The sequence below is a fragment of the Nomascus leucogenys genome, chromosome 23 (assembly GCF_006542625.1).
Source record: "Nomascus leucogenys isolate Asia chromosome 23, Asia_NLE_v1, whole genome shotgun sequence".
NCBI lineage: Eukaryota > Metazoa > Chordata > Mammalia > Primates > Hylobatidae > Nomascus > Nomascus leucogenys.
In genome coordinates this window covers 29164206-29187510 of record NC_044403.1, presented here as the reverse complement: position 1 = coordinate 29187510, position 23305 = coordinate 29164206, and the positions used below count along the sequence as shown (strand labels likewise).

The window sequence follows — 23305 nt, the reverse complement described above, 5'->3', positions numbered from 1 at the left end:
CCTCCCCATGGCATCCCCCCAGCTCTCACTTGGGCCTGGCCCTCCATGGAACAGAGCCCCCTCGATCTTCCTTCACCTGGGTAGGCATCTGTCTCTTGGCTCTTCCACCATTGCCCCTTGGCTCTCCAGATAGGAAGGAGACTGGACACTGTGCCTAAATGATTGTGTTCAAAAAAGCCCCATGGACTTGGCTAATGTTATTTTAGTCCTTTTATTGTCATCATAGGCTGTACAACCTAGAAGAAGCTGTTATGTCCTGTCTCTTGGCTCTGGAGAGGATAGAATTTGAACCAGTTTCCTCAGATAGCCATCGTCTCAATTTTTTAAGAAAAAAAAAAAAAACATACTCCCCTAAAGAAGCAGCTACTGTAGCATCTCTTGGGAAGGCTTTCCTGCATTTCTTGCTGTGGACCAAGAACGGTGAAGTCACTCCTCTGCAGACCCACTATGACTTATGGAAAGGGCGAGCCTGAGAATTTTCCCCACCCCATAGAGCACTGAATGCACTTGGCCTTATGCCATCTTTGCCTAGGAATAAGAAGGCCTCTTGGTTCTTGAACCTGCTGTAGAGAGTTTTTTTTTGTTACATGTTAGTGTCAGTTTCTACTCTCAGATTTTTTTTCATGCATCATGCACTATATATCCACTTAAAACCAGCTGAGCAGAACGAGAGGAAACTATGGTGGAAGTAGAGAAGGTTAAGACGTGTGAAGGGGAGGATGGGAGAGGGACAGGCTGTTGTTTAGGGTCGCCTGGCAAAATGATACCCAGAAGTAGCAGTCTACAGATGCATTTAATCAGCAAACCTCTTCCATGGACATGGATAATGGACAAACCCTGACAAGCATATTTCTTTAAAATTTCTATTTAGAAAGATCTTCTCTGCAAGCCTGGCTTGAATGACATATTTTAAAACAGATGATTTCTGCCCAAAGACCATGAGCATTTGAGCTCCTCATGGGGAAAAGGCGGTATTTAAATTAAAGCTTAAAGCAATTTTTTTAAAGAAAAGCAACCTGGAAGATAGGTAGGGTTGGTTATTCTCGAGGCCCAAGTGCCTGAGCCCCAGAGCACAGGCTTTCCCAGTACTTCTTCCTTCTTCCCCCTTGCTTGTTCCAAGAACTGGGGACAGTATCTGTACTCTGAATGCCAGTCACAGGGTTCACAATCTTAGAATGGAAGAGTTGAAAGTGACAAATTCCACTTGTCCAAACTTCTTACATTATAGAGGAAGAAATGAAAACCAGGAATATGAGGGACTCTAAGGGCAGAAGCATGCCTTAACCACTCCCCACCCCCATTTCTCAGGGGTCTTTTTCTTGACACCCACCTTCCCTGAGGTCTCCAGTAACTTGCAGCAGAGCTGGGACTAGAATTTGATTCTCCTGACTTTAGTTCAATGCTTCCTCCCGGCCACCCCCACAACTCGCCCACTTTCTTATAGCTTCATGCTTTCTCTGATGCCTATAGTCCAGGGCATAACTTACTGGCAGGCAGAATTAAATACCAGTGTAACATGATTTTAAAGAGTGCAGGGTGAACTTCCACCCCCAAAATCATGCTCACACCAGCCTGTAACTGGTGCTTGACCTCCCACCATTAGATTCTTTCTCTTGTAACTTGAGCTTAGGAGGCTTTCTTCCAGAATCTCCTTTTGAAACAGAAATCCCTCTGGGAAAGCTAAGTGTTGATAGCTAATAAACAGGAAAGGCTGTTCCTCTGAGAGTTGATACCCACAAGTGGTGGTGGTGGTCTAGAGGAGGGGCCAGGACAGGGAGTTCACATGGGAGGATGCATGTGAGACTGATGTGAGGTGGGTCCACTCTTTTGTAGATATTTGATAAATGCTACTATCTGCCTGACCAAATGCAGAAGACAGACCATGACCCAGGCACATTGCTGGGAAATCCCCTTCCCAAGGAAACCCAGAGGGAGAGGCAGGGCTGCCCACCCCACATACTATCTGAGAGCAGCCAGCCCAGTGCTTTCTCTGTAACAGGTGCCCTCTCTCCTCCCCGAAGGCTTCACTTGCATGGATTGACCTTTATGGGCACTTTTGTCTATGGCTCAAGAGAGGAGAAGTCTGTCTTATTATCCTGTGAGTGGAAGATTGGGCAAAAGACCTAGACAACAGAGGGGAGGGGGTGTCATCTGCACTCCACCCTGACACTGGCTTTGTGCCCTTACAGAGGAATGGAAGAGTTAGGGCCAGAAACTGAAAGGGCGCTTCTCCAAGAGCCTTGGAACTCTGAACACAAGGAGTGGGGGTTGGGGCTCATCCGATTCTGCCCAACATCCAGCTTTGAGAGTACTGGGATGCAGCAGCCCTGGCATAGCCCTCGACCACCTCATGAGGGACACTGTTAATGCGGGCAACAGTAGGGCTTCTGAAAGCAACCTCGAGGTTATGGAATATTGACTGAGGGCAGCCAGAGGTGAAGAAGACGTGAACCTATGCTGTGGTCCTGCAGGGTCTCCTGGAAATCCTTGGTGGCGGGGAGCTTTGTCTCAAGAGGGGCCCAGAAGAAGAACTTTGGGCAATTGTTACATGGTGTGACACTAGCTGTCATGGCCTGGTGATACTCGAGCTCCTTTTAGATCCTTAGAAGCTTGCCTGAGATGCTGATGGACCAAAGGGGCCCAGAAGCTCACGGGCCCAAGCTCTTCCCTTCGAATGCAACCAAATTTAGGCTATGATTCTACGTGACTAGAAAGTCTGTGCCAAACTCTGTCTGCAAAAGGATAGTGATGAGAATGGCTTCAGGGACTCTGTTATTCAATCCGGGGAAGGAAGGGAGAGGCCCAATCTTTGTCTTAGCGAACTTGAGATAAAATGAGGCTGAAGAAAAGGGCAAGATTTGCTCAGAGCCCTCCAGTCACAAACTCTGACTTGAACCTTCTAGGGCTTGTTTTATGGGCCAGGAGGAAAAGGTACAGATGTTCAGTTTAAATTAATCCCAGTGTAGCATGGACTATCCTGCAGGAGATGACAATAGATTGGTTTTAAAAAAGAAGGCGAAAGGAAGAAAAGAAAAGACCATCTTTGTAAGTTGGAAAAGACTTGGGGCATATATGCAAAGTTGTTCTGATACTATTCTCCTCCTCCTTCCTCCACCAGCCACTTGCCAAGGTGCTAGATCTTTCCTTCCTTCCTGTGATGAAGCCCACATTTGCTCAGGATGCATTAACTAAGTCCTGATGTCGTTGCATAGCAGATCTGGGCAGTATGTAAGCTCAGTTTTCTAGAAGTTAAAAAATAAAAAGCTGTGTCTTCAACACCTGCAAATATGGTATGCAAGCTGGAGTGACACCAACTTAGAGAAGTTACTAAGTGGATGTGACAGAAAGAACTGCAGCAAGAACACAGGTTGATAGGTGTCACTTAAGTGGAGTTGCCCTGTCGAAAGCCATTGTCAGGCTGACAGCTACTCTGGCCTCTGGGGCTGGGGTGTCCTTTTTACACTTGTATGTGTGCCTGAGAGTTGAACAACAGATGCAGTTTTGCTGGGTTGAGCCTGTCACCTCCAGCCATATGCCACATGTCATTACTCCCATTTATTGAGGTCCACAATGAGCCTGGTTTTGGGTTAGGCAATTTATAGCAGCCCATAATAGTAGGTTTTACCAGGCCCATGTCTTTCGGCAAATGGGAATTTTGGGGCTCAGAGAGGTTGAGCAACGTGTCCAAGATCATAGAGTTAGTTAACTGTCAGAGCCTGGATTTAAGGCCAGGTCTATGTGGCTCTGAGGTCTGTGCCATTGATGGTGTCAAGGAGATAAGGTTTTTAGGCAATGTTCAGACCCACACCTTGCTGTGTGACCTGGACAAGTTCAGCAACCTTTCTGAGCCATCCTTCACTGATCTGTAAAATGGGGGTAACCATGTAAATAATGCCTGGGGCTGCTGTGGGGATTGGTAGGTGTGCTCCACAGGGAGCACACAGCACAGCACCTGGTCCGCAGTGGGTACTTGGCCTGTGGTCACTCTCCTGATGATACCAGGCTCCCTCTCCCTTCTGCAAGGCCCTAGGCAGAAAGAACCACAGCACAGGAGACAGTTCTCATACTTGCCTGCAGTGTTTCCATCCCTGGAGAAGGAAGCCCTTCCCTCTGTAAATGACATCTGTGTTGGAAATAAATGGATGCCTGGAAGATCCAAGAAATGGAAACCACTCTTCTCTTGCTGTGTGATTTTAAAATGTCACTTAACCATGATAGTTTTTTTTTTCCTGTGGAATAACTTGAATGGTCCTTAACCCCACTTTATTTATTTAGACTTGAGGTTGAGAGCTACGCTGGGATAAACATGGGTTTTTGTTTCTCCATAGGTGAATTAGCCACAGAGTAGATTGTGCCTGGTAAGATGTGGACTCTGGCTGGCTTCTCCAGCAACCTGGCCCCCTGCTTTAGGGACTGTGGTCTGTCACCATCACTGTATGTCTGAGCAGCACGTTAATTTGAATATATTTTGTAGTCAAGAATCGATAGACAGGTAGAAATTTTATTTGCATGTAAAAATATATACGTACAATGAGTCAAAGAGCAATTCTTTTTCAATAATCTGCTGATTTGCGTCATTCATGTATTGACATAGATCATTGAGAGCTATGGGGTTATGCTGACTTAACAGCCCAGTAGCCTGTATTGCTGAGAAATTCATTGACTTCCCCATCAAGCTCTGCCTCCTGACAAGTGATGAGGAAATCAAGCGATGACTACTTATAATGGCTGCTTGGTTACTACTGTTGAGGCTGCTGGAGTGAAATGGGGCTCTTAAAAAATGGCAACTCTTTTGGCTTCTGGAAAAGCCAAACTAGAGCCCAGTGCTGGAATGAACACAGCAATTAACATTACTTACAGGCCACCTTTGTAATTCCCTGAACTGATGGCAGGCTGACTTCCCTTCCCATCAGTTTTACAGTGGGAAGAAGGGTGTGTTCTGCTCTTCAGCCTTCATTTTGGCCATCAGAGTTGAATTTTTGATTTGAGATGCCTCTGACCAGTCTTTGCTGTCATTTGGAGGTGGTTAGCATCATAATCCACATCATGAATGAAATGGCAAACAGAAGGAGGATGGAGGGTTTGTCTCAGGCAAATCTCTTAAAGAGGAGGAAACAGGCCCAGAAAGGTTAAATGACTTTCCTAAGGCCACCTGGCTGCTAAATGACAGAGCTGGGACTAGTAGTGCACAGGCATGCTAACCCCTGCTGTCATGTTCTTTCTCCTTATTACTCTGTGTCTCTGTCTCCTATGGTTAAATACGGTCTTTTAGGAAGAGCTGAAGAAAAGGAAACTCACCTGTGTTAGCAACACTATGTCCCAGGAACTGTGCCAGATGCTTCATCTGCATTGGCTCATTTTATCCTCACAACCCCTTAGCCAGGCAGTGATCACCATTAAGCTGTTTGTACACAGATGGAGAGGTTAACTTACTGTTCTGTAAGACCACAAGGCTCTTTCTCCTAGGCTCTGTTAAATGCCTCCTTCATCTCACTTACTTGCTCTCTCAGCCTCCCTCACTTTGAAGCACCATTTGATAGACTCCATTGGGAGGTTTTAAATGGCAAGGCTTCCTTGGGTTGAGGGCAGTGGGTAGGTCACTTGTTACAGGCAAGTCTGAATACAGAAAATGTTGGTTTAAAAGGGAGTCAAACAAGACCTTCTGGGGAGTGGGGAGTGTGGTTTCTGAGGGAGTGGGCTTCTACTAGGCACTGGTATGGGCAGGGGTGGCAGGCTGCTATCAATCCAGGCTCTACTGCAGGCACAGCCTCTGGAAGGAAAGGAAACAGAGGGTGCACCTCAGGCCTGAGTATCCTTTGTGGTAGTTCTACCTAAGAGACAGGTAACTGATGCCAATTAAGAAAATCTTAAGTTTTTCGGATCACAGTACTTCTTGGTAACATGAAATCCATGCTCTGTTGCCCAGCAATTGGAAGTGATCTGTTCTCTGTAAAGACCTCTAGGAAAGAATGCCCCAGGTCTCAGCATCTCTCACGAGACATTCCCCAGGCATTGGAAGGCTCTTGCTATAGAAACACACTTGAAACAGGATTACGTCTTTTATTTCATGGATCTTCCTCCTCAAGTGCGTGATCCAGGGCGATGTTGGGTAGGAAAGGGAAGGAAAATTAGATTTGCACCTTCCGATTGTTCCAGCTATAGTCTTAGAAATTACAATTTGGTGAGGAACTGGCAATGGATATTAAGGTAATATCACTTTGGGGGAAACTATCATATGAAAATAAAAGCTTCTGTTCATAAGGGTATATTTAAAAATCATTTATTAAAATATTGCTTAGAACTTGAAAATTCATCAGTAGGTGAATTGTTTGGAAAGTATGGTTTATCCATACAGTGAGATGTTATACACTTTTAAAAATAACTTGGATCTACATGTAGTAACCTGGAAAGAGGCCCATTATACACTGTTTAATGAAGAAAGCAAGTTTCTGAGTAATGTATATAACATGATTCCATTTATATACAGCATACACCAACAGCACACAGTTTTATATATATAACTTAGGTCTTATATATATTTGCATGAGCAGAAAATAGAGAAGAGTACACAGCAAAATGTTAATATTACCTTAAGGGGGTGAAGTTTTAAATGAAAGAAAAATCTAGCAAAGTTTAAATTAAAATAAAATCCCCTGAGAAGAAAGGGATCAGAATGGTTACACGGTCCAGAAAGGAAAAGGTGGACTCAATCACAGCTTTGTTTTGCCACCTCCACTCATTGTGCATTTTCAGGTCGGGTTGCCTTGACGCACCAGAGATCAGCCCTATGCTAAGGCAGATCACAATGTGTTATGCCACAAGTGATATTGGTAAATAGTGCATTTGGAGAGAAAAGGCTGTAAAACTTCTCATCTATAAAAGTTTCCAAGGCATACAAGAACTTTGGTATCTTGGTAAAAAGAATGTGTCTCCAGCCACACTTGGAATCTACCATGCTTCTGGTTGAGGCCCTGTAGCCTCCAGGGTCTCCCTGTCCACATCAATAGATACTTCTTGCAGGCCCTACCTGACTATAAGCCATCGATTATAGCTATATTTAACCTATGAGAACCAATGCATAAGACCCCCGATAGTACCTAAATCTATTATAACAGTTAGTACATTACAGTTAGTCATTCAACCAACTCTTCCTGGAAGATAAGGGTCACCAGCGCAGAGATAAGTCTCTTCACCTTTTAGTCCAGAATACTTAGCACATGCTTGGCCCATAGTCATACAAGGTTAATAGAAAAAATATGTACTAAGTTATTGCACTGGAAAGACTGAATGGCTTCCAGTTGGCTTTCAGGGATTCCAGAGAGATTTCCCATAAAAAGGCGAGCCTTAATGAAAGATTTAAAAAGGAGGAAAGGAGTAGAGTGTACAACCTCCACCCAGCAGAAAAAGCTAATTCTGTTGTGGCAGCAAAATAATCTTTTGGGTCTTTCTCATCCTTAGAGAAAGGTAGGTAACAAGAGTATTCAACTTTTTAGAATAAAACAGCAGGATTGAGCTATAAATGCAGAAGTATTATACTAAGAAAATGCCTTCCAGATATTGTTAAAGCAAATAGTATCATATCCAGCACAAAACCACAGTGAATTGATTTAATCAGACATTATCAGAGCAAGGAAGAAATAACATTCTGGTTTTAATGGCAAAAAAAAAAAATCCCACCTCAAATTGCTTTGCAGGTACTGGTGGCACTCAGCAAGTTGTTCTTTGGAATGCAGTTTAAAAATATTGGGCCTTGGGTTAGGGAGGAATAGGACCACAGAGGCTTTTGTGTAGGAGAACAAACAGCCCAGGTGTGGGGCTGCCTGGAGGCTCAGCCAGGTAGCTGGCTGCTGCAGCCTTGGCTTGGCTCCCATCTGACCCAGAAGACACTAAGAACACTGCTGGGTTAGCTGCCATGAGGTGGTGATGGATCATGGCTGTGGCCTGATTCTTGAGGAGCCATGGATTCACTGCAGTGTGCTGTGGCCATATGTGAACCCTGGCCATGTATGAGGTCCCCTGGGAGGAGGAGGAGAAAACCACATAATACATTGCCCTTTTCAGCAGCAACCACCATTGGAACAAGCTAGAGCCTGAGATTTCCCAGGCAGCATGGTCCGCAGGTTAGAAATGCTGCTTCCTGATTCTAGGGGCCTGGGATTTTGGGCAACAGCAAAAGAAGTGTTGGTTGGCCCCTGGAGATGAAGTATGGTACAGTCTTCACCTTCTGGGGTTCCAGCATGGGCTCAGAGTTGACAGGAGACAGAATTACAGAGTCCCAGCACAAGGTGGAACCTCAGAGGGCTTGCTCAACCTTCTGGTGTTTGTGGGGCCTCTACAGCATCTAGGCCAACAATTAATCTAACTGAGCCTTTCCAGTAATAGGAAACTCACTTCTTCTGCAGCATCTCACAAAGCTGGATAACCTTTGTAATTATAACCCTCCCCAAGAGTCTCATCCCAATCATCAACACAGCTTTCCTCCAGTCCAGGCCTCTCAAGAACCTCTGAGTTAGAGATAGACCTCCTTACAGTGTGGGGTTCTTGTTTCGGATCTTCTGTAACTTAGGGATCTTCTTCCTCTGCAGGTCTTTTTGTCTCCAGATATTCTTGTCCAGTTGTCCTCCAATCATCACCGTCCCTTAGAATTAGAGGCTTAAAGAATCCTGATGCCCAAACCTCACTAAATCATACTCTCTGGGGGTAGAACTAAAGCACTGATATTTTTAAAGCTCTCCAGATAATTCCACTGCATAGCCAAGGTTGAGAACCACTGTCTTGCTCCCTGAACCTGGTCAACTTCTTGAGGTTTATGCTATGGAATCAGGTATCCTAGATTTGAATCTTGCCTCTACCACTTGGGCAATTCCTTGTGTTTTTGTTTTCTCGTCTGTTATATGGGGATAATAGTATCTACCTCAAAAAGCTGTTGAATGAGCTACATGAGAACACATGTAGGTCAAGAATAATCTCTGGCATATAGTAAGTATAGCTAAATGCTATAAGATTTAGCAAGTGTTCTATAAAATTTAATTCATGTGCCTAGGACAGGGCCTAGCGAATGTTGACGTAATATTTGTGCACTTGCCATGAGATAGGCATTGTTCTAAGCACTTTACTTTTGTTGTGTTGAAGATCTAGTATAAGAAAAATTGCATAAATAAAACGCGTCTTCAGAACCTCTTCACCTGGTAGGGTCTATTGTTTCAAGCTACCCATTTGACTCACACCCTAGTGAACTCTCTGAACCCCTTATCATCCCACATGTTTTCTTGCCTCCCATGAAAATCTCCTTAAGACTTCTACAGAAGATCTGTACCTTTAAAAGCATCCAACATGACGACATTAAGAGCTCATCAATGGCCAATTCAGTATGTTTTGTTGCCTCTTGTTAAGCCTAGTGCCTATTAATGAGCTGGGCATTTAAGAGATGCCTAGTAAATTATTTGTGGGATGACTAAACTAATTAACCTGGTAAAAGACTACACTAATATAATTTTGCAAAAGAGATGGAGAAAGACTGAATTCACAGGAATGGTGGGGATGCTGAGAAAATAGTTCTACAAGTACCTACTATGTCCTAGGCATCCTAGGCACTTTTCACAATCATAAGAAGTGAATGTTCAGGTCATCTCTTGGTGTATAACAGATCACCCCAAACTTAGTCTCTTAAAGTAATAATTAGCTTGCTTGTGAATTTGTTCTTAGGTGGTTACATAGCAGGAACAGCACCTCTTTGTTCTAAGACAGCTCGACAGGGGGCTAGAGTATCCACTTTCAAGATAGTTCACACCTGTACTCCAGCCTTTATGGAACCACCCTAGTGGCATAGGCTTCTCACTCACAGCCCCAGGCTGGCTCTGGGTTGGATGGGTTGGGATAGAAAACTCTTGCCATGAAAATATAGCTCTCCATCTCAGCCTCTCCACTCCCCATTCCAAAGGGAGACGTGTCTGTGCTTGGGGAGAAGCCAAGCAAAGCAAAAGATTTCAACAGCGAAAGGAGGAAACACACCCACTGAGGTTCTCATAGCAACATAATCACGCACAGGCAGCAGCCTATTTCGGTGGGAGCTTGTTTCAGCTCCCCTCCTCCCTGGTTAGTCACAGAAGGGATGCACAAGCAGAAGCAGTGTTGGGTGGGGGCAGAGTGTTGGACTGAAAGTCAGGAGGCTGGGGAGCTGGGTCCTCTGCTTGCTGATGGACGATGGACAAATGTCCTCCTCTCTCCAATCTTGGGGTCCTTATTTGTAAAATGAGAGGATTGGACCACAGAGCGGTGAGGATCATTTCTGATTTCCTTTGATTGCACAAACACTGAGACACTTTTGGTAGGGGATTAGATGTCTCTCAGAATCTTTTGTCTCTGAGAAGATGCCTAGAGAAAAAGGAATTCAATAGGGTAAAAGTCATTCTCCAGAGTCACATCATTTATTTTCCTACCACTTTCTGCATGTTGACAGAACAGGAAGAACGACTGGGTGTTGTCAAGGACTCTGCTCACTCACCCCCAACTCTAACCCAGGTCTGTGTTCTAAGAAGGGAAAAAGGTTAAGGAGGTTAAGGTCATCTTTTTATTCAAGTTTTCACACACACACACATGCACACACACACACACACGGTCTCATTAACTCAAGTCTCTTGCTACATTTTCATCCTTCTCATTCTTCATCCTCTCTTCTCTCTATCCCTCACTTCTCACCTCTACTTAGTGCAATGTATCCTCTCTTTCCCCGAGGACCGGATGATGGAGGCATGTTTCGTACTGAGAACGATTCTAGCCCTTTTCTTCAATGGACTCTGGGGTTAGTTGAGGACAGTCAGGCTCACACTCCCCAGTTATCAAAGGTGACGATAAAAGCAAATAGGGCATTTGGGAAGGACCTCCCCAAACAAGTACAGAGATGAAGTGAAGGCAGCCGGGTGCTCAGGGAGCATCTTTTAGGTCTCAGTCCTTGACTTGTAGGCTGAAAGCTTAAAAGTACAGCTGTTTTAAGGAGTCAGCCTGAGTGTCCTGTTGCAAAGGGAGAGGCAGAGTGGGGTCCCCCGCTTTTGTTCTATCTCCCACTGCCCGACAGATGGCCAGTAAAACAGAGAAAAAGAAGCTCTCAAAGTGAAGACAGGAATGCATTGTATAAAAATTCACACCCCCTGCTGCCGCCCAAACTCCCTTAAAAAAGGATCAAGAGAATCCTGACGGGTACGTGACATCCTCCCTCTCTCCCATAAAAGGGACTTCAAAATCTGGCGATGGTGGGGGAAGGGTGAGGAGGGAGAAGAGAAATGCGTGGGCAGGGGGCTGCCAGGGAAGACTCGAGTGGGGTGGGGGGGCACTGCAGTCTCGCATTTGACTTTCTCCCACCCTCTTTCCTAAGCCACTCTGGCCGCCACCTTTGCCCCTCCCTCTCAGCCTGAAAGGGGCTTGGAGTCCCAAGGGCTTTGGGTACAGAGATTAGGAGAAAAGGATAAAGAATGACACCACACTTAGCCCTAGAGTTGAAGGATTTAAGGACCCTCCCCCATCCAGACACCCACCCCTTCGTTCCCCAAACTGTAATTCGCCAAGGAAGGATCCAGGAACTGGCAGAGGAGCGGGAGAGCTGGGGTGGGACGGGGTGGGGAGGGTGCGAGTTAACTGTGGCCCGGTCTCGCCCGGACCTCGCCCTAGGTGGGAGCACGCGCACCGGGTCTAAGAACCTGCAAGAGCCTTGCCTGGCGCCGGCTTTCTCTGGGCCCCCCGCGCGGGCCTGGCCTCCACGCAAGTTGTGTGCAGCGTCAGGGAGTGGAGGCGGCCGAGACCCTCGGAGACTAGGGGAGGGGGCGGGCCCGGGGGCGCTGGGGGCCCTCGGTCTGCGCCCAGCCGCCGCCTGCTCCACCGAACCTCCTACCCCGCCCCCACTCACCCGGCTCATCCCCTAGGAGAGACGCGCAGGAAGCGTGTTGCTTCGCCCAGCGGATCGGCAGAAGTTGAGAGGAGTTGGCGGCTGCCTCTGGCCGGCCGGACTTTGCGAGCAGCCTGGAGAGGATCCGCGACCGCCGCCGCCGCCGCAGAGCCTTCGGGGCTGCTTCCCTCGCGCTTGGCCCGCAGCGCGGGTGGAGAGGGGCGGGGAGGGGGTCGGGGGCACGAGAAGAACTTGAAACTGTGTGAAGGAATCCGGAGCAGATGAGAAGGGAGGAAAACAAAGTGGAGACTGCAGAACAGACTCCGCTGTGGCTGACTGTGCCGGCTGACGCTCCAGCAGAGGGGCTGGGTTGGATTTTTTTTCTCCCATCCTCTCGCTCTCTCTTTTAAAGCTACACCAGCTCTCTCTCTTTCTCTACTATCTCTGTATCACCAAATCCTTGCTGGCTCTTATGGGCATGAAACACTCCTCCCGCTGCCTGCTCCTAAGGAGGAAAATGGCGGAGAACGCGGCCGAGAACACCGAGGTAAGGAGGCGAGCGAGCAGGGGCTCTCGGAGACCCCGCCGCCCACCCGGACCACCGCGCCGCCGCCGCCGCCGCCGCCGCTCAGCACCGAGTGCCAAACTTTCCCCAGCTTCATCCCGCTTGCTTCTGCCGTCCTGCTCGTGTGTGTGTGTGTGTGTGTGTGTGTTGGTGGGGGGTAGGGGGGAAGTTCATGTCTCAGGTCCCCTCCCTCTTGAAAATGCAAAACAGCCACTCTCACCCCATCACCCTCTCCTGCCACCCGCTGCTCCCTTCTCCTGCCCCCAAGTCCCAAATCCTGGGCAGCCGCGCTCCCCTGCCCTCTCCTCTGGGCTCCGTGAGGGCTCCCGGGTCCCGGCTTTGTGCAGAGCTGGGGTGGGTAATCCTGGGGCCAGGTCTGCTCCCTGCAGTGCCTTGACCACCATCTGCCGCTGCCTCAGCTTTACCCTTCAAGCTCGAGTCGGTCCCCGAGCTCTCCGTCCCCGCAGCAGCGCGGAGAGCTCCCGGCCGCGGGGGCCGAGCCGGCGGGAGGATTCGGGCACCTCCTACAGACCCTCCGGCCCAGATCTGGGCCAGAGAGAAGTCTGCAATCCTCAGATGTCAGAGCCGCCTCTGGGGCGCTAAACCCGGCAGGGCACACGGGCCGCGGCCACCTTCAGCACCAGGGACAGCGTCCGCCCCTGCCGCAGCCGAGCCTGCGCGGACTGTGGGGGCTGCGCGCCGCCGGCTGCAGTGAGAAATGGGTCTGCAGCCACTCGTCCCGCAAGGGCTTTTGAGGAGGTCGCTCTAGCTCCGCAAATTGTGTCCTCGGCCCCCGCCTTCGGCAGCCTTTTTCGCTACTCTCCAGCTGGCCCTGAGCCGCAGAGAGCCCTGCTGGGCTTTGCGTCCCGAGGCTCGAGGCTGTGATCCCTCGCCTCGCTCTGACCCCTCTGTCATTACAACAACCGGACTATTCCGTAGGCTCCGGGCACCTGTAGTCACGAAGGGGATCAGCGTGGGCAGCCCCCTTACCTTCCTGGAGAAACGGTGCGCCGAGATGGGGGCGCAGTGGGGCATGTGTGTGAAGATCGTCCCTTACTCAGTGGCAGGAAAAAGACACAGAGAGCAAACTCCCAGGCTCTATTAATAGCTGGGTGTCTGGTGGGGCTGCCGCACATTTCACATATGGTTACCCATATGCAGCGGGGGGCGGGGATGGGGGTGTGGCGCGGGGATTGTCCCTCTGTCTTGCCGGAATGCAAAAAGGCAGAGAGACCCTCCCTGGTCTTCTTTCCTCGAGGTCTTAACTCTGCGCTAAAACCCCTACCCCACCGCGTAGGCAGCCAAGCTTTATAAATCCCCATTCTCTGAGAGACTAGAAGCAGCATGCATCTGGCAATTGTCGATTTCAAAACAAACACGCTCCGGGACTTGAAAGCAGCGGGGCATTCAGTAGCGAATGCTGTCTCCTTGAGTTAGGGTAAAGCCTGCATGCCTGCCGTCCCCTCACCACTTCCTCTTCCCCAGCCCCCACCTGAGAGCAGACATTCGGAATGATGTGTAGTGCGAGGCAGCGAGCCTCCCAGCAGAAAGCCATCCTTACCATTCCCCTCACCCTCCGCCCTCTGATCGCCCACCCGCCGAAAGGGTTTCTAAAAATAGCCCAGGGCTTCAAGGCCGTGCTTCTGTGAAGTGTGGAGCGAGCGGGCACGTAGCGGTCTCTGCCAGGTGGCTGGAGCCCTGGAAGCGAGAAGGCGCTTCCTCCCTGCATTTCCACCTCACCCCACCCCCGGCTCATTTTTCTAAAAAAAAGTTTTTGCGGTTCCCTTTGCCTCGTACCCCCGCTGCTGCGCGGGGTCTGGGTGCAGACCCCTGCCAGGTTCCGCAGTGTGCAGCGGCGGCTGCTGCGCTCTCCCAACCTCGGCGAGGGTTAAAGGCGTCCGGAGCAGGCAGAGCGCCGCGCGCCAGGCTATTTTTACTTGCTTCCCCCGCCGCTCCGCGCTCCCCCTTCTCAGCAGTTGCACATGCCAGCTCTGCTCAAGGCATCAATGAAAACAGCAGTAAGGGCGGCTGGGCTCCTGCGAACAACAACAAAACAAACAAACAAAAAACCACGTCGCGTGCGGGGCACCAAGGCAGTGCGGGGAGGGGCAGACCCAGCTGGGGCTCCTTGGAGGGGTGTGAGCCAGGTTGGCGGATCAGTTCTTAGCAACTTCCCTGGAGAAGGGATAGAACCCAGACTTGGTCAAACGTGCCTAGCGGAGGCATCCAGGCAGCGTGACGATCACTTGGTTTCCCTCCAGGAACTGGCTGTTTTTGGAATAAGCCAGGACTAGAGCAGCACTTCCAAAAGTGGGGTGTTGTGGGCTTGCCTGCATTTATGGTAGATGAGAGCGGCAGGAGCACGCCTCCATGTGTGTCCGTGGGTGGTGGGGAGCGTGGTAGTGGTCCTAGTTCTGAATTCCACATCTCTTTATCAAGCACCGGCTCTTTACCAGGAAAGCTAGGTACCCAAGTTCCAAACATGAGGACCACCTGGTCCCTGCTCTGGAGGGGCTCACAGTCTCATGGACAACTATGATGGATAATCCTGTAGGCACCTTTTCCTGCTTTTTGTTGTTTATCTCATTCCATCCTCACAACAATCCTGTGAGATAAGCAAAGATTGGTATTCATTTCTTATCCCCATTTTATAGTTGAGGACACCGAGGCTGAGGTCAAGCAATTGCTGAAAGTCTTCTGGTGGGTTAAGTCAGCCCTGAGACACACATTGCCCCCACTTCTGATTCATTGCTGTTTGCCCTACCCTTGCTATTTCTAACAAGATGCCATGTGTGAATGCGAGTAGATGAGGAGTGGGCGGAGAGGAATACTTTGGAAGGGAGAGAGGCAGTGATGGGGGTGGGCAAGGATGGGAGAAAGTATTCGTTTACAAGGTAAAGATACGGAGAGATACTCCAACCATTGGGCAGGAAGGGAGCAAGTGAAGAATAAAACTACTTACATTGTGACCAAAGCCTCCCTCCACAAAGTGAAGTACCCAGCTAGGGCATGAGAGCACCAACATCACACGCTTGCTGGGCACTGTTGGCAATGGATGGCCCTGGGGGCACTCTTCAACCGCTCTGACCTCAGTTCCCTTCTCTGTTAACTTGAGCTGATTCTCCTCATGGAATAGGGCAGGTATGGGTATAAGGAAATGCCAGGACAGCCCCTGGCACATGGCAAACACGCAGTAGTGTTAGTTCCATGTACGCTTTCTCCTGATCACTCAGCTATGCTTCTCTTCCTCAGCTAAGGGAATCACCATTCTGCCAGCCTCTTCTCCCTTTCCCCTGTTCCCTAGGTGTCATGAGAAACCTCCTCTGTGGCCTTCTGGAACATGTGCAAAGCCTCCAGTCCCACTCTCCTCTTCCGCCCATTGTCAGTGCCCAAGACACGTCATCTCACCTCTGCCCTCACTAAGGCACTTTCCTCTGAACTGTTGGTCCTCTTCTCTAATCCAGCCTCATAATCCTACTGTGCTGGATCAGCTTTTGGAAGCACAAATCTGCTCATGATCAGGCATCTCTTCAAAAACTTAGGATGTTGTCCTATTGCCTACAGGACACTGGATAAAGCCCAGTTTCCTTAGCATGGTGTGCAAAGCCCATTAATACCTGCATCATGCAATTCTTGGAAAAGACCTCCGACTGCATACCTGAATGCTTTTGTGCATACTCTTTCCTCTGCCTGTGCCACTCTTTCCCCCTTCTTCTCTCTGGAAAACAATCTTTTTCAACCTGCAAGACCCAGCTCAAATGTTACCTCCTCTGGGCAGGCTTCCCAGATCTGCCATTTATCCTCTCTCCCCAGGGAGGGGGATTACCCTTTCTTATGTGTTCCTAATGCCTGTCTTTCACATTTCCTGTTGCAAGATAATTGGCTTTTTGTGTGTCTATTTACATGTCTATTAGATAATGTACTTTTTTTTTTAATTTGTGGGCCTGACACACAATAAGTAATAAATGTTAATAAATGTTGACTGAATTGATGTATGTGATTGTGAATAAACTCTTGAGCCTTCTGGGCTTTAGTCACTCATGGCTTTCTGTAAATTGGGATTCCTATCTCCCACCCCACCTGTCTGCTGTACTTAGTTGCTGTGAACCTTTGCAACTCAAAATGGGTAAATATTCTGGGAATCAAGGTGCTGAAGCCAGTTAAATCACGGGTACATTTTGGTTATTCATGTACCTGTTCAATATTCAGTAATTACCGACCCTTACTGTGGAGTGCTCATCTGAATAGCAGATGAATGGATTAATCACAATGCCCAATTATGAACTGTGGGGGATAATGGACCCTCCTGAGCTACTGCTTGCTTTACTGATACTTGGTGAAAGTCTGATGCATGATATGCATTATTTATGGCGATGATTCCCTGATCAGGGTTTTATCACCTCAAAGGAGAGCCCCCAGGAGTTGGGAAACACTTTTAGCAAAGAGTCACTTTGGAAACTGATATATTTTTTTGTTTTTGAATGTTCTGTTGACTTGCTGGCCCAGGGAAAGGGAATAATTACAGGTTGGAAAAAATCCTACAATGTGACAGTGAGATTAGGGGTTGCAGTGAGTTATGGGGATAACTGAGCTGACTTCTGGCATGGTGTATCTTGGTGGTTTTGGCTAGTAGATCTTTCTCCTCAGGAAGTTACTTTCAGCTGAAGAATGTGGTCCCCTTATTACAGGGGTCAGGGAATTGAGGAAGAGGAGGAACCAGGCACAGTTCTTTGAGGATGGTCTTCATCTATGTCTGTTTCTGCAGAGTGTGTACACTAACTAGTGGGCTATGGAGACAGACTTCCTGGTTTTCAATCCAGTTCTGGACCTAGTAGATGTGTTGCTACATTGAGCAAGTTGCCTAACATCTCTGGGCCTTTTAAGATTGTTGTGATGATGAAAAGGGTTAATTTATGCAAAGAATTAGAACATTGCCTTATACATGGTGAGTTCTCAATAAGCGTTGATGATTATGATCCTGCTAGCTTTTAGGAGTCTTGCCAAAAAAGTGCAAACTGAAAGTATTCTCCCACTTTCTCATTTCTGTAGCTGAAATGACCCATAAAACCATGGTCCACGTGACTTTTTCCTCGCTCCACAAACACTGATTTCAGTCCTTAAGTGAGCTCAGGAGAATTAAGAAGATACCCCCCCTTTTTTTTTTTGCCTGGCAAATTTGGCTTTTCAGAGTCCTAAATTGGCTTTTGGCTGTCAAAGACGGTGAAACACAACACTCCTGTATCCAATTCAGGAGTGGGTTTCATTTCCTCCTCTTTGCTAACTGCAATGGGAAGTGATTATCACATACCAGTGTGGAACATGCAAAAATCTGTAAAAACAGTCCTTACACCTTGGAGTCTACTCTGCCAGCAGGGGGAAAATGGGCAGCCTGAAAATATGTGCACAGCCAAGGTAACTGAAAGCAGCGTCTGCATGTGAGAAGCAAGCAGGTGGTGCTGTTGTGAACCAGCTTAGTCACAAGACAGAGTGAGCACAGGCAAGAAGGGACCTCTGAAAGGTCATTCTGTCCATGCCTCCATCTCCGAGAACCACCTAACCCAAGATGCACCGTTGGCCACTTGGTCTCTTGTTAAAAAGCTTCAGAGAAGGGAATTTCCCCAAACTCCTCGAGTGTCTCAGTAGTCAGAAGTTCTCCCTGAAGTCTGAGCTCAAACTCTTCGATTGCAACCTGAGTCACCTTCATTTATGTTATTCTAAAAAGAGATGAAAGCTGGCTGGCTACCTTTTCATTTGGGGTTGTCTCACTCTTTTTATTAGTTTTTGTTCCAATTGATTCCAATCCCTTTTTCTGATATTCTGGTATTAGACTTCTAATAGGAATAGCTAGGAGAGGAGTGTTTGAGATTTGCCTCTCCAGTATTATCCAGCCAAAATAGCCACTGGATATTTCACACATCAAATGTCTTTTCTTACTTCACTTGTTATAAGAATTCCCTCAAGCATCACAGTTTTTCCCATATTTGTAATGAGTGGCCCATAAGTAAAGATCTCTTTTTAAAGTGTAATTTTATATTGAGCAAACAGCTTGATGTGCATATTTTCATAAAGTCATAGAATCTTAAAGTTGGGAGGAAACTCAAATCATTTAAATCAGGCGATAGGAACTACTTGTCCAATATCACAAAGCTCTTCCATGTTGGGGTCGAGACCCTGTGGACTCCTAGGTCTGTGCTCTTTATACCTCCTGTAAACGTAGCATCTCATTTATTGTTTTTATTTTTTGTGCCAACTTTCTGGTATATCCTGATCTGTACTGTCTAAGATCAGTGTTTCTCTGCATAAGGTCTAGGAATTGTGCATAGTGAGAGCTCTGACCTTCTTGTAGAACTTAAAATCCTTGCTTAATACATTGCATTGTGTGTAATGCTGTGAATTACATATATCCCCATTGTATGGATTAATAGACCGAAGCACAGTTACTGTTATTTGCTCAAAATCCCACAGCTCGTAAGTGATGAGGCTAGAGCTCAAAGTCTGGTTTTCTAATCACCAAAATGCTTTTTCTAGTCCGCTAGGCTGTGAAGGCATGAGAAGAACCAGAGTAGAAACTTAAAATGTGAAGAGAAAGGGTGGACAAATTAACAGGAGGAATGTGGAATGGTGAATTTGGAAGAAACCTAGGAAGAGACACCAGCCCCGCTTTCCTTTTTCCAGGACATCTTTTCTTGCTTCCACCGCCATCTTGCCATTCTCACTTTCAGTCTCCAATACTATGCCGTGTGGGTGACAGGGGCCTGATATAACTGTGGCAGGGACAGCCATCACCTCACTCTCCCTGCGCATCTAAACTATCCCTAGGCTTAGGTTCCTAGCTGGACCCAGTAGACAATGTACTTGTCTAACAAAGTATAGCTCTTTGGAAGCTTGACCCTAGGCCATCAATATTAGGTCTGGACTCTCATCCAGCTACTTTTTTGGGATAAAATGAATACTAAAGGCTCCGGGACAGGAACTTTGTTTCTTAAAATTTATCTTTGTAGTTTCATCACCTGTATTACCTTCCTAGGGCTGCTGTAATAAAGTACCACAAACTGGGTGGCTTTAAAACAACAGAAATGTCTTCTTCCACAGTTCTGGAAGCCAGAAGTCTGAAATCCAGATGCCGGCAGGGTTGGTTCCTCTTGAAGTCTTCACGAAGAATCTGTTCCTTGCCTTTCTTCTGGTTTCCCGTGATGGCCAACGATGCTCAGCCTTCCTTGGCTGTAGACACATCATCTGGTCTCTGCCTTCATCTTCACAGGGCATTCTTTCCTGTGTGTGTCTATACATCTTTTCATAAGGACAACAGTCTTGTTGGATTAGGGGCCACTCTAATCCAATATGACTTCATCTTAACTTGATAACATCTGCAAAGACCCTATTTTTAAATGAGCTCACCGTCACAGGTACTAGGGGTTTAGGACTTCAACACATCTTTTTGGATGACACAATTCAACCCATGATGTTACTCAACACAGTGCCTGCCATATAGCAAATGGCTCATGAATGGCCTCAGAATAGTTGCAAGTCCGAGAAAGTGGTCTCTCTCCCTTATCTCTTTCCTGCTTCTCACTCAGCTGCACACTGCACCCACTGGCTTCCCAGGGTCTTTATCATGGCTTTTTCCTTGGGCGGTAGCAATCACTATAGCAAGAGTTACCATTTTAACATACATATTATGTGTTGGGTGCCGTGTCAGGTACTTTGTAAACATTGCCTTATTTAATTTACTCAACAACATTACAAAGCAACCCTTATTAATTCTGTTTTGCAATTAAGGAAACTGAAATTTGCAGTTTCATTATCCTCATCAACATTATGGAGCCAGTAAGTGGCAGAGCTGGAATGTTCTCTGCTGTTGACATGGCCTCCTTCCTCTCTTTTGTCCACACTCCCAACCCCAAGCTTGTCCTAACCTTTGCTCCACACCAGCTCCTACCCACCTGGAGATTTGGAAGATACACTTCCATGTGTGGAAATGAGCCTATAACTGATTGGAGCTTGTGGCCCTGTAATAGGCTCCCTGGGTTAGATCCCCTCATCTTCCCAGCGGTTTTGCTTTGTAGTTGTCAGAGGAATTACTTTAGTGGTAGACTTGGGTGCTGATCAGCAGCTTATTTGAAGGGCTCTTCTGGAGGGCAGGAAGGGCAATGAATAACTAAGCCATGTAGGTCACCAGCTTCTCAGCCTGCAGCAGTTTTGTGTGGGGGTTAATTGTGCAGGCTCTGGGGTTAGTGTGGGGCTGCTAGCTGGGTTCAGGCTCAACTGGGTTCAAGCTCAACTGGTTCAAGCTTCCTAGCTTGCATCACTTACTGCAGTTATCTGTGTGAGGGATTCATCCTCTATGATATGTGTGGGTAGTGGTGCATTATCCCATAGGGTTATCACAGGGACTAAGTGAGTTATTTCACATAAAGCACATGTCTGGCACATGGTGAATACTCAAGAAAGATTAGCTTTATTAGTAATCTGGGCTTACCCAACAGTATGTGAAAGGAGAACAGAAAAGTACAGGGCCTTTTTGGTGACAGTGTGGAATCGGCACTGGAAGAGGCGGGAGCAGAACAGTTGAGAGAAGGCACCTTTGATTCAGGGAATTCATTCTCAGGTCAGCCAGGTGGAGTCAAGAAAGCAGCTGAAGACAGGGCTCTTTAGCTTCCCTGCCCAGAGGTCCACTGTGCCATGTGAAGGGCCCCAGTTATAGGAGGAACAGGGAGCCTCTGTGACCCACAGGCTGCCTACTGCACTCCAGGCTCACTCTCAGCTTTGGGATGTAGAACTCAGTTGTTTGTCCACATCTATCAAATGAAAATGAAGCCTCATGGAGTTCCTACAGGCGTGAGGAAATTGGGGCATGGAAGAGAAGTGGCCATGCTCTACGAGAGGCTCCCTCGGGATAGACACGCTGTCTCAGGCTTCTCTCAGGCTTGAGGCCCCACTCAAGCCTTGCTCAATTCCTACATGTTGATGACCGGACTGATTGGTGACTTCCCCCTGTCTTCCTACTGAGAGAAACTGAGGCATGGATAGGAGCTAGGAGAGAGAGACACCCAGGCTGACATGACAAATTGGACGTTTAATTATCGAGTTAAATTCCCTGTCTTCTTGGCGCTAAATCCCGCAGAATATAAGCTGTGTGAGTGGCACAGCTAAGGCCAAATTGGGCTAATGCCACTATAAAGGGAAAGGCTGTTAACAAATTCCTCAATCAGGGCCCCGTTTGTCACTCTATTGTGAAAGATCATCTCTTGTTAGCTAAAGCAAAGTGGTGGCCTTTCTTTTTTGTTTGTTTGTTTGTTTTTGAGACAGAGTCTCGCTCTTTCACCCAGGCCGGACTGCAGTGGCGCAGTCTCGGCTCACTGCAAGCTCCTCCTCCCGGGTTCACGCCATTCTCCTGCCTCAGCCTCCCGAGTAGCTGGGACTACAGGCGCCCACCACCATGCCTGGCTAATTTTCTGTATTTTTAGTAGAGACAGGGTTTCACCGTGTTAGCCAAGATGGTCTCGATCTCCTGAACTCGTGATCCACCCGCCTCAGCCTCCCAAAGTGCTGGGATTACAGGTGTGAGCCGCCGTGCCCGGCCAAGTGGTGGCCTTTCAAGCCTGGGTCTCCCAGAAAATGAAAGACTATAATTCCCATAGTCACATTAAATTCAAGGACTTCATCTCTCTCTGACAAGCAGTTATGACAGTAGTTCTCTGGGGAGGCTCAGTCAAAGGATTCCACAAATGATTACAGCCCATCAGGAGTGTAGATAGGGCCGTAATTAAGACTTGTTCTCTATTAACATGCATTAGTTCCGTTTTTGCCCACAGGTACATAGTAGAAAATTGATGACTACTCTCATTCAATGAGTAAAGAAAATAAACCTGTGTATAGCACATGCTATTCCTTTTGTTAGAATTCTTTTTCTTCTCCTTTTTTGAGATAGAGTCTTGCTGTGTCGCCCAGGCTGGAGTGCAGTGGCACAATCTTGGATCACTGCAACCTCTGCCTCCCGGGTTCTTGCGATTCCCCTGCCTCAGCCTCCTGAGTAGCTGGGATTACAGGCATGTGCCACCACGCCCTGCTAATTTTTGTATTCTTTCCCCTTTTTTCCCACATTAAAGCTGTTGACCCAGTATGGTGTAGGGGAGAGCATAGTAGTCAGATCTGATTTTGGATCTCACTTTCATCCCTGTGGGATTATAAATCCCATTTTATAGGCTGGCCATGAGGATTACATTTGATAGTGGGATACGACATAAAGCTGGCAGATGTTTTCTTCTCTTTCTTACTGTTACAACTTTAAGATTTGTTTCTGCCCAGTTGTTGTTTCACTTTTAGGAGAAAACTTATAGTTCAGAATGGGAATAGTCAATTCTGATGTTTGCCGAAAGTGGATATAAATGACCTATTCCAGACAGACTGCAGGGTGTTGGGATGTTTTGTGTGGTGATGTGTACACACTTCTGAGTCAGTAGGTCCGTCATGCAGGAGAACACGCTCATACACAAACAAACGTATCCTGTGTGATTTGTAGTTCATAATATGTGAGACATGAGGTACAAGTTTAATCACTGGCCTGGAGCTTCTGAGCTACACGCAGGGTCTGACATCTCCACGTGGGAGGGTGTGTTTCCTGTGAGAAACATGTTAAGGTGAGGCCGGGCGTGGGAAGAGTTGAGGGAGGGTCTTGTAAAGATAGGCCCGAGTTTTAGGGTCAGAGACATTACGCAGCCCTGACTTTGCAGCTGATGTGCTTCATTGATTCTGTGAGTTGTGGTGCTGTGGGCTTGTTCCAGGCAGGGTTCTGGTCGCCTTCTCTGCATGCTGTCTCCAGGTGACCCTCTCCGCTCTCTCAGCATCGTGACCAGTTCCCA

General features: G+C 47.5%; 1 protein-coding gene and 1 long non-coding RNA gene across 3 annotated transcripts in view; one reads left to right on the top strand and one right to left on the bottom strand.

The window, feature by feature from the left end:
* Positions 1-4483: 4483 nt before the first annotated feature.
* On the bottom strand, positions 4484-11985 carry LOC105738862. Its single transcript, XR_004028298.1, has 2 exons — positions 11900-11985; positions 4484-10374 (listed from the first exon to the last, which is right to left on the bottom strand). It is a non-coding gene; the product is annotated as an uncharacterized LOC105738862 (long non-coding RNA).
* Positions 11939-23305, top strand: part of PRMT8 (protein arginine methyltransferase 8) — a 102813-nt gene continuing 91446 nt past the window's right edge. Inside the window, exon 1 of one of the 2 annotated variants that reach the window (XM_030804637.1) lies at positions 11939-12425. In XM_030804637.1, coding sequence (XP_030660497.1) covers positions 12351-12425 — 75 coding nt within the window. In that variant the 5' untranslated portion in view covers positions 11939-12350. The remainder of the gene's footprint in view (positions 12426-23305) is intronic. The other variant, XM_030804638.1, reaches the window with a different exon arrangement.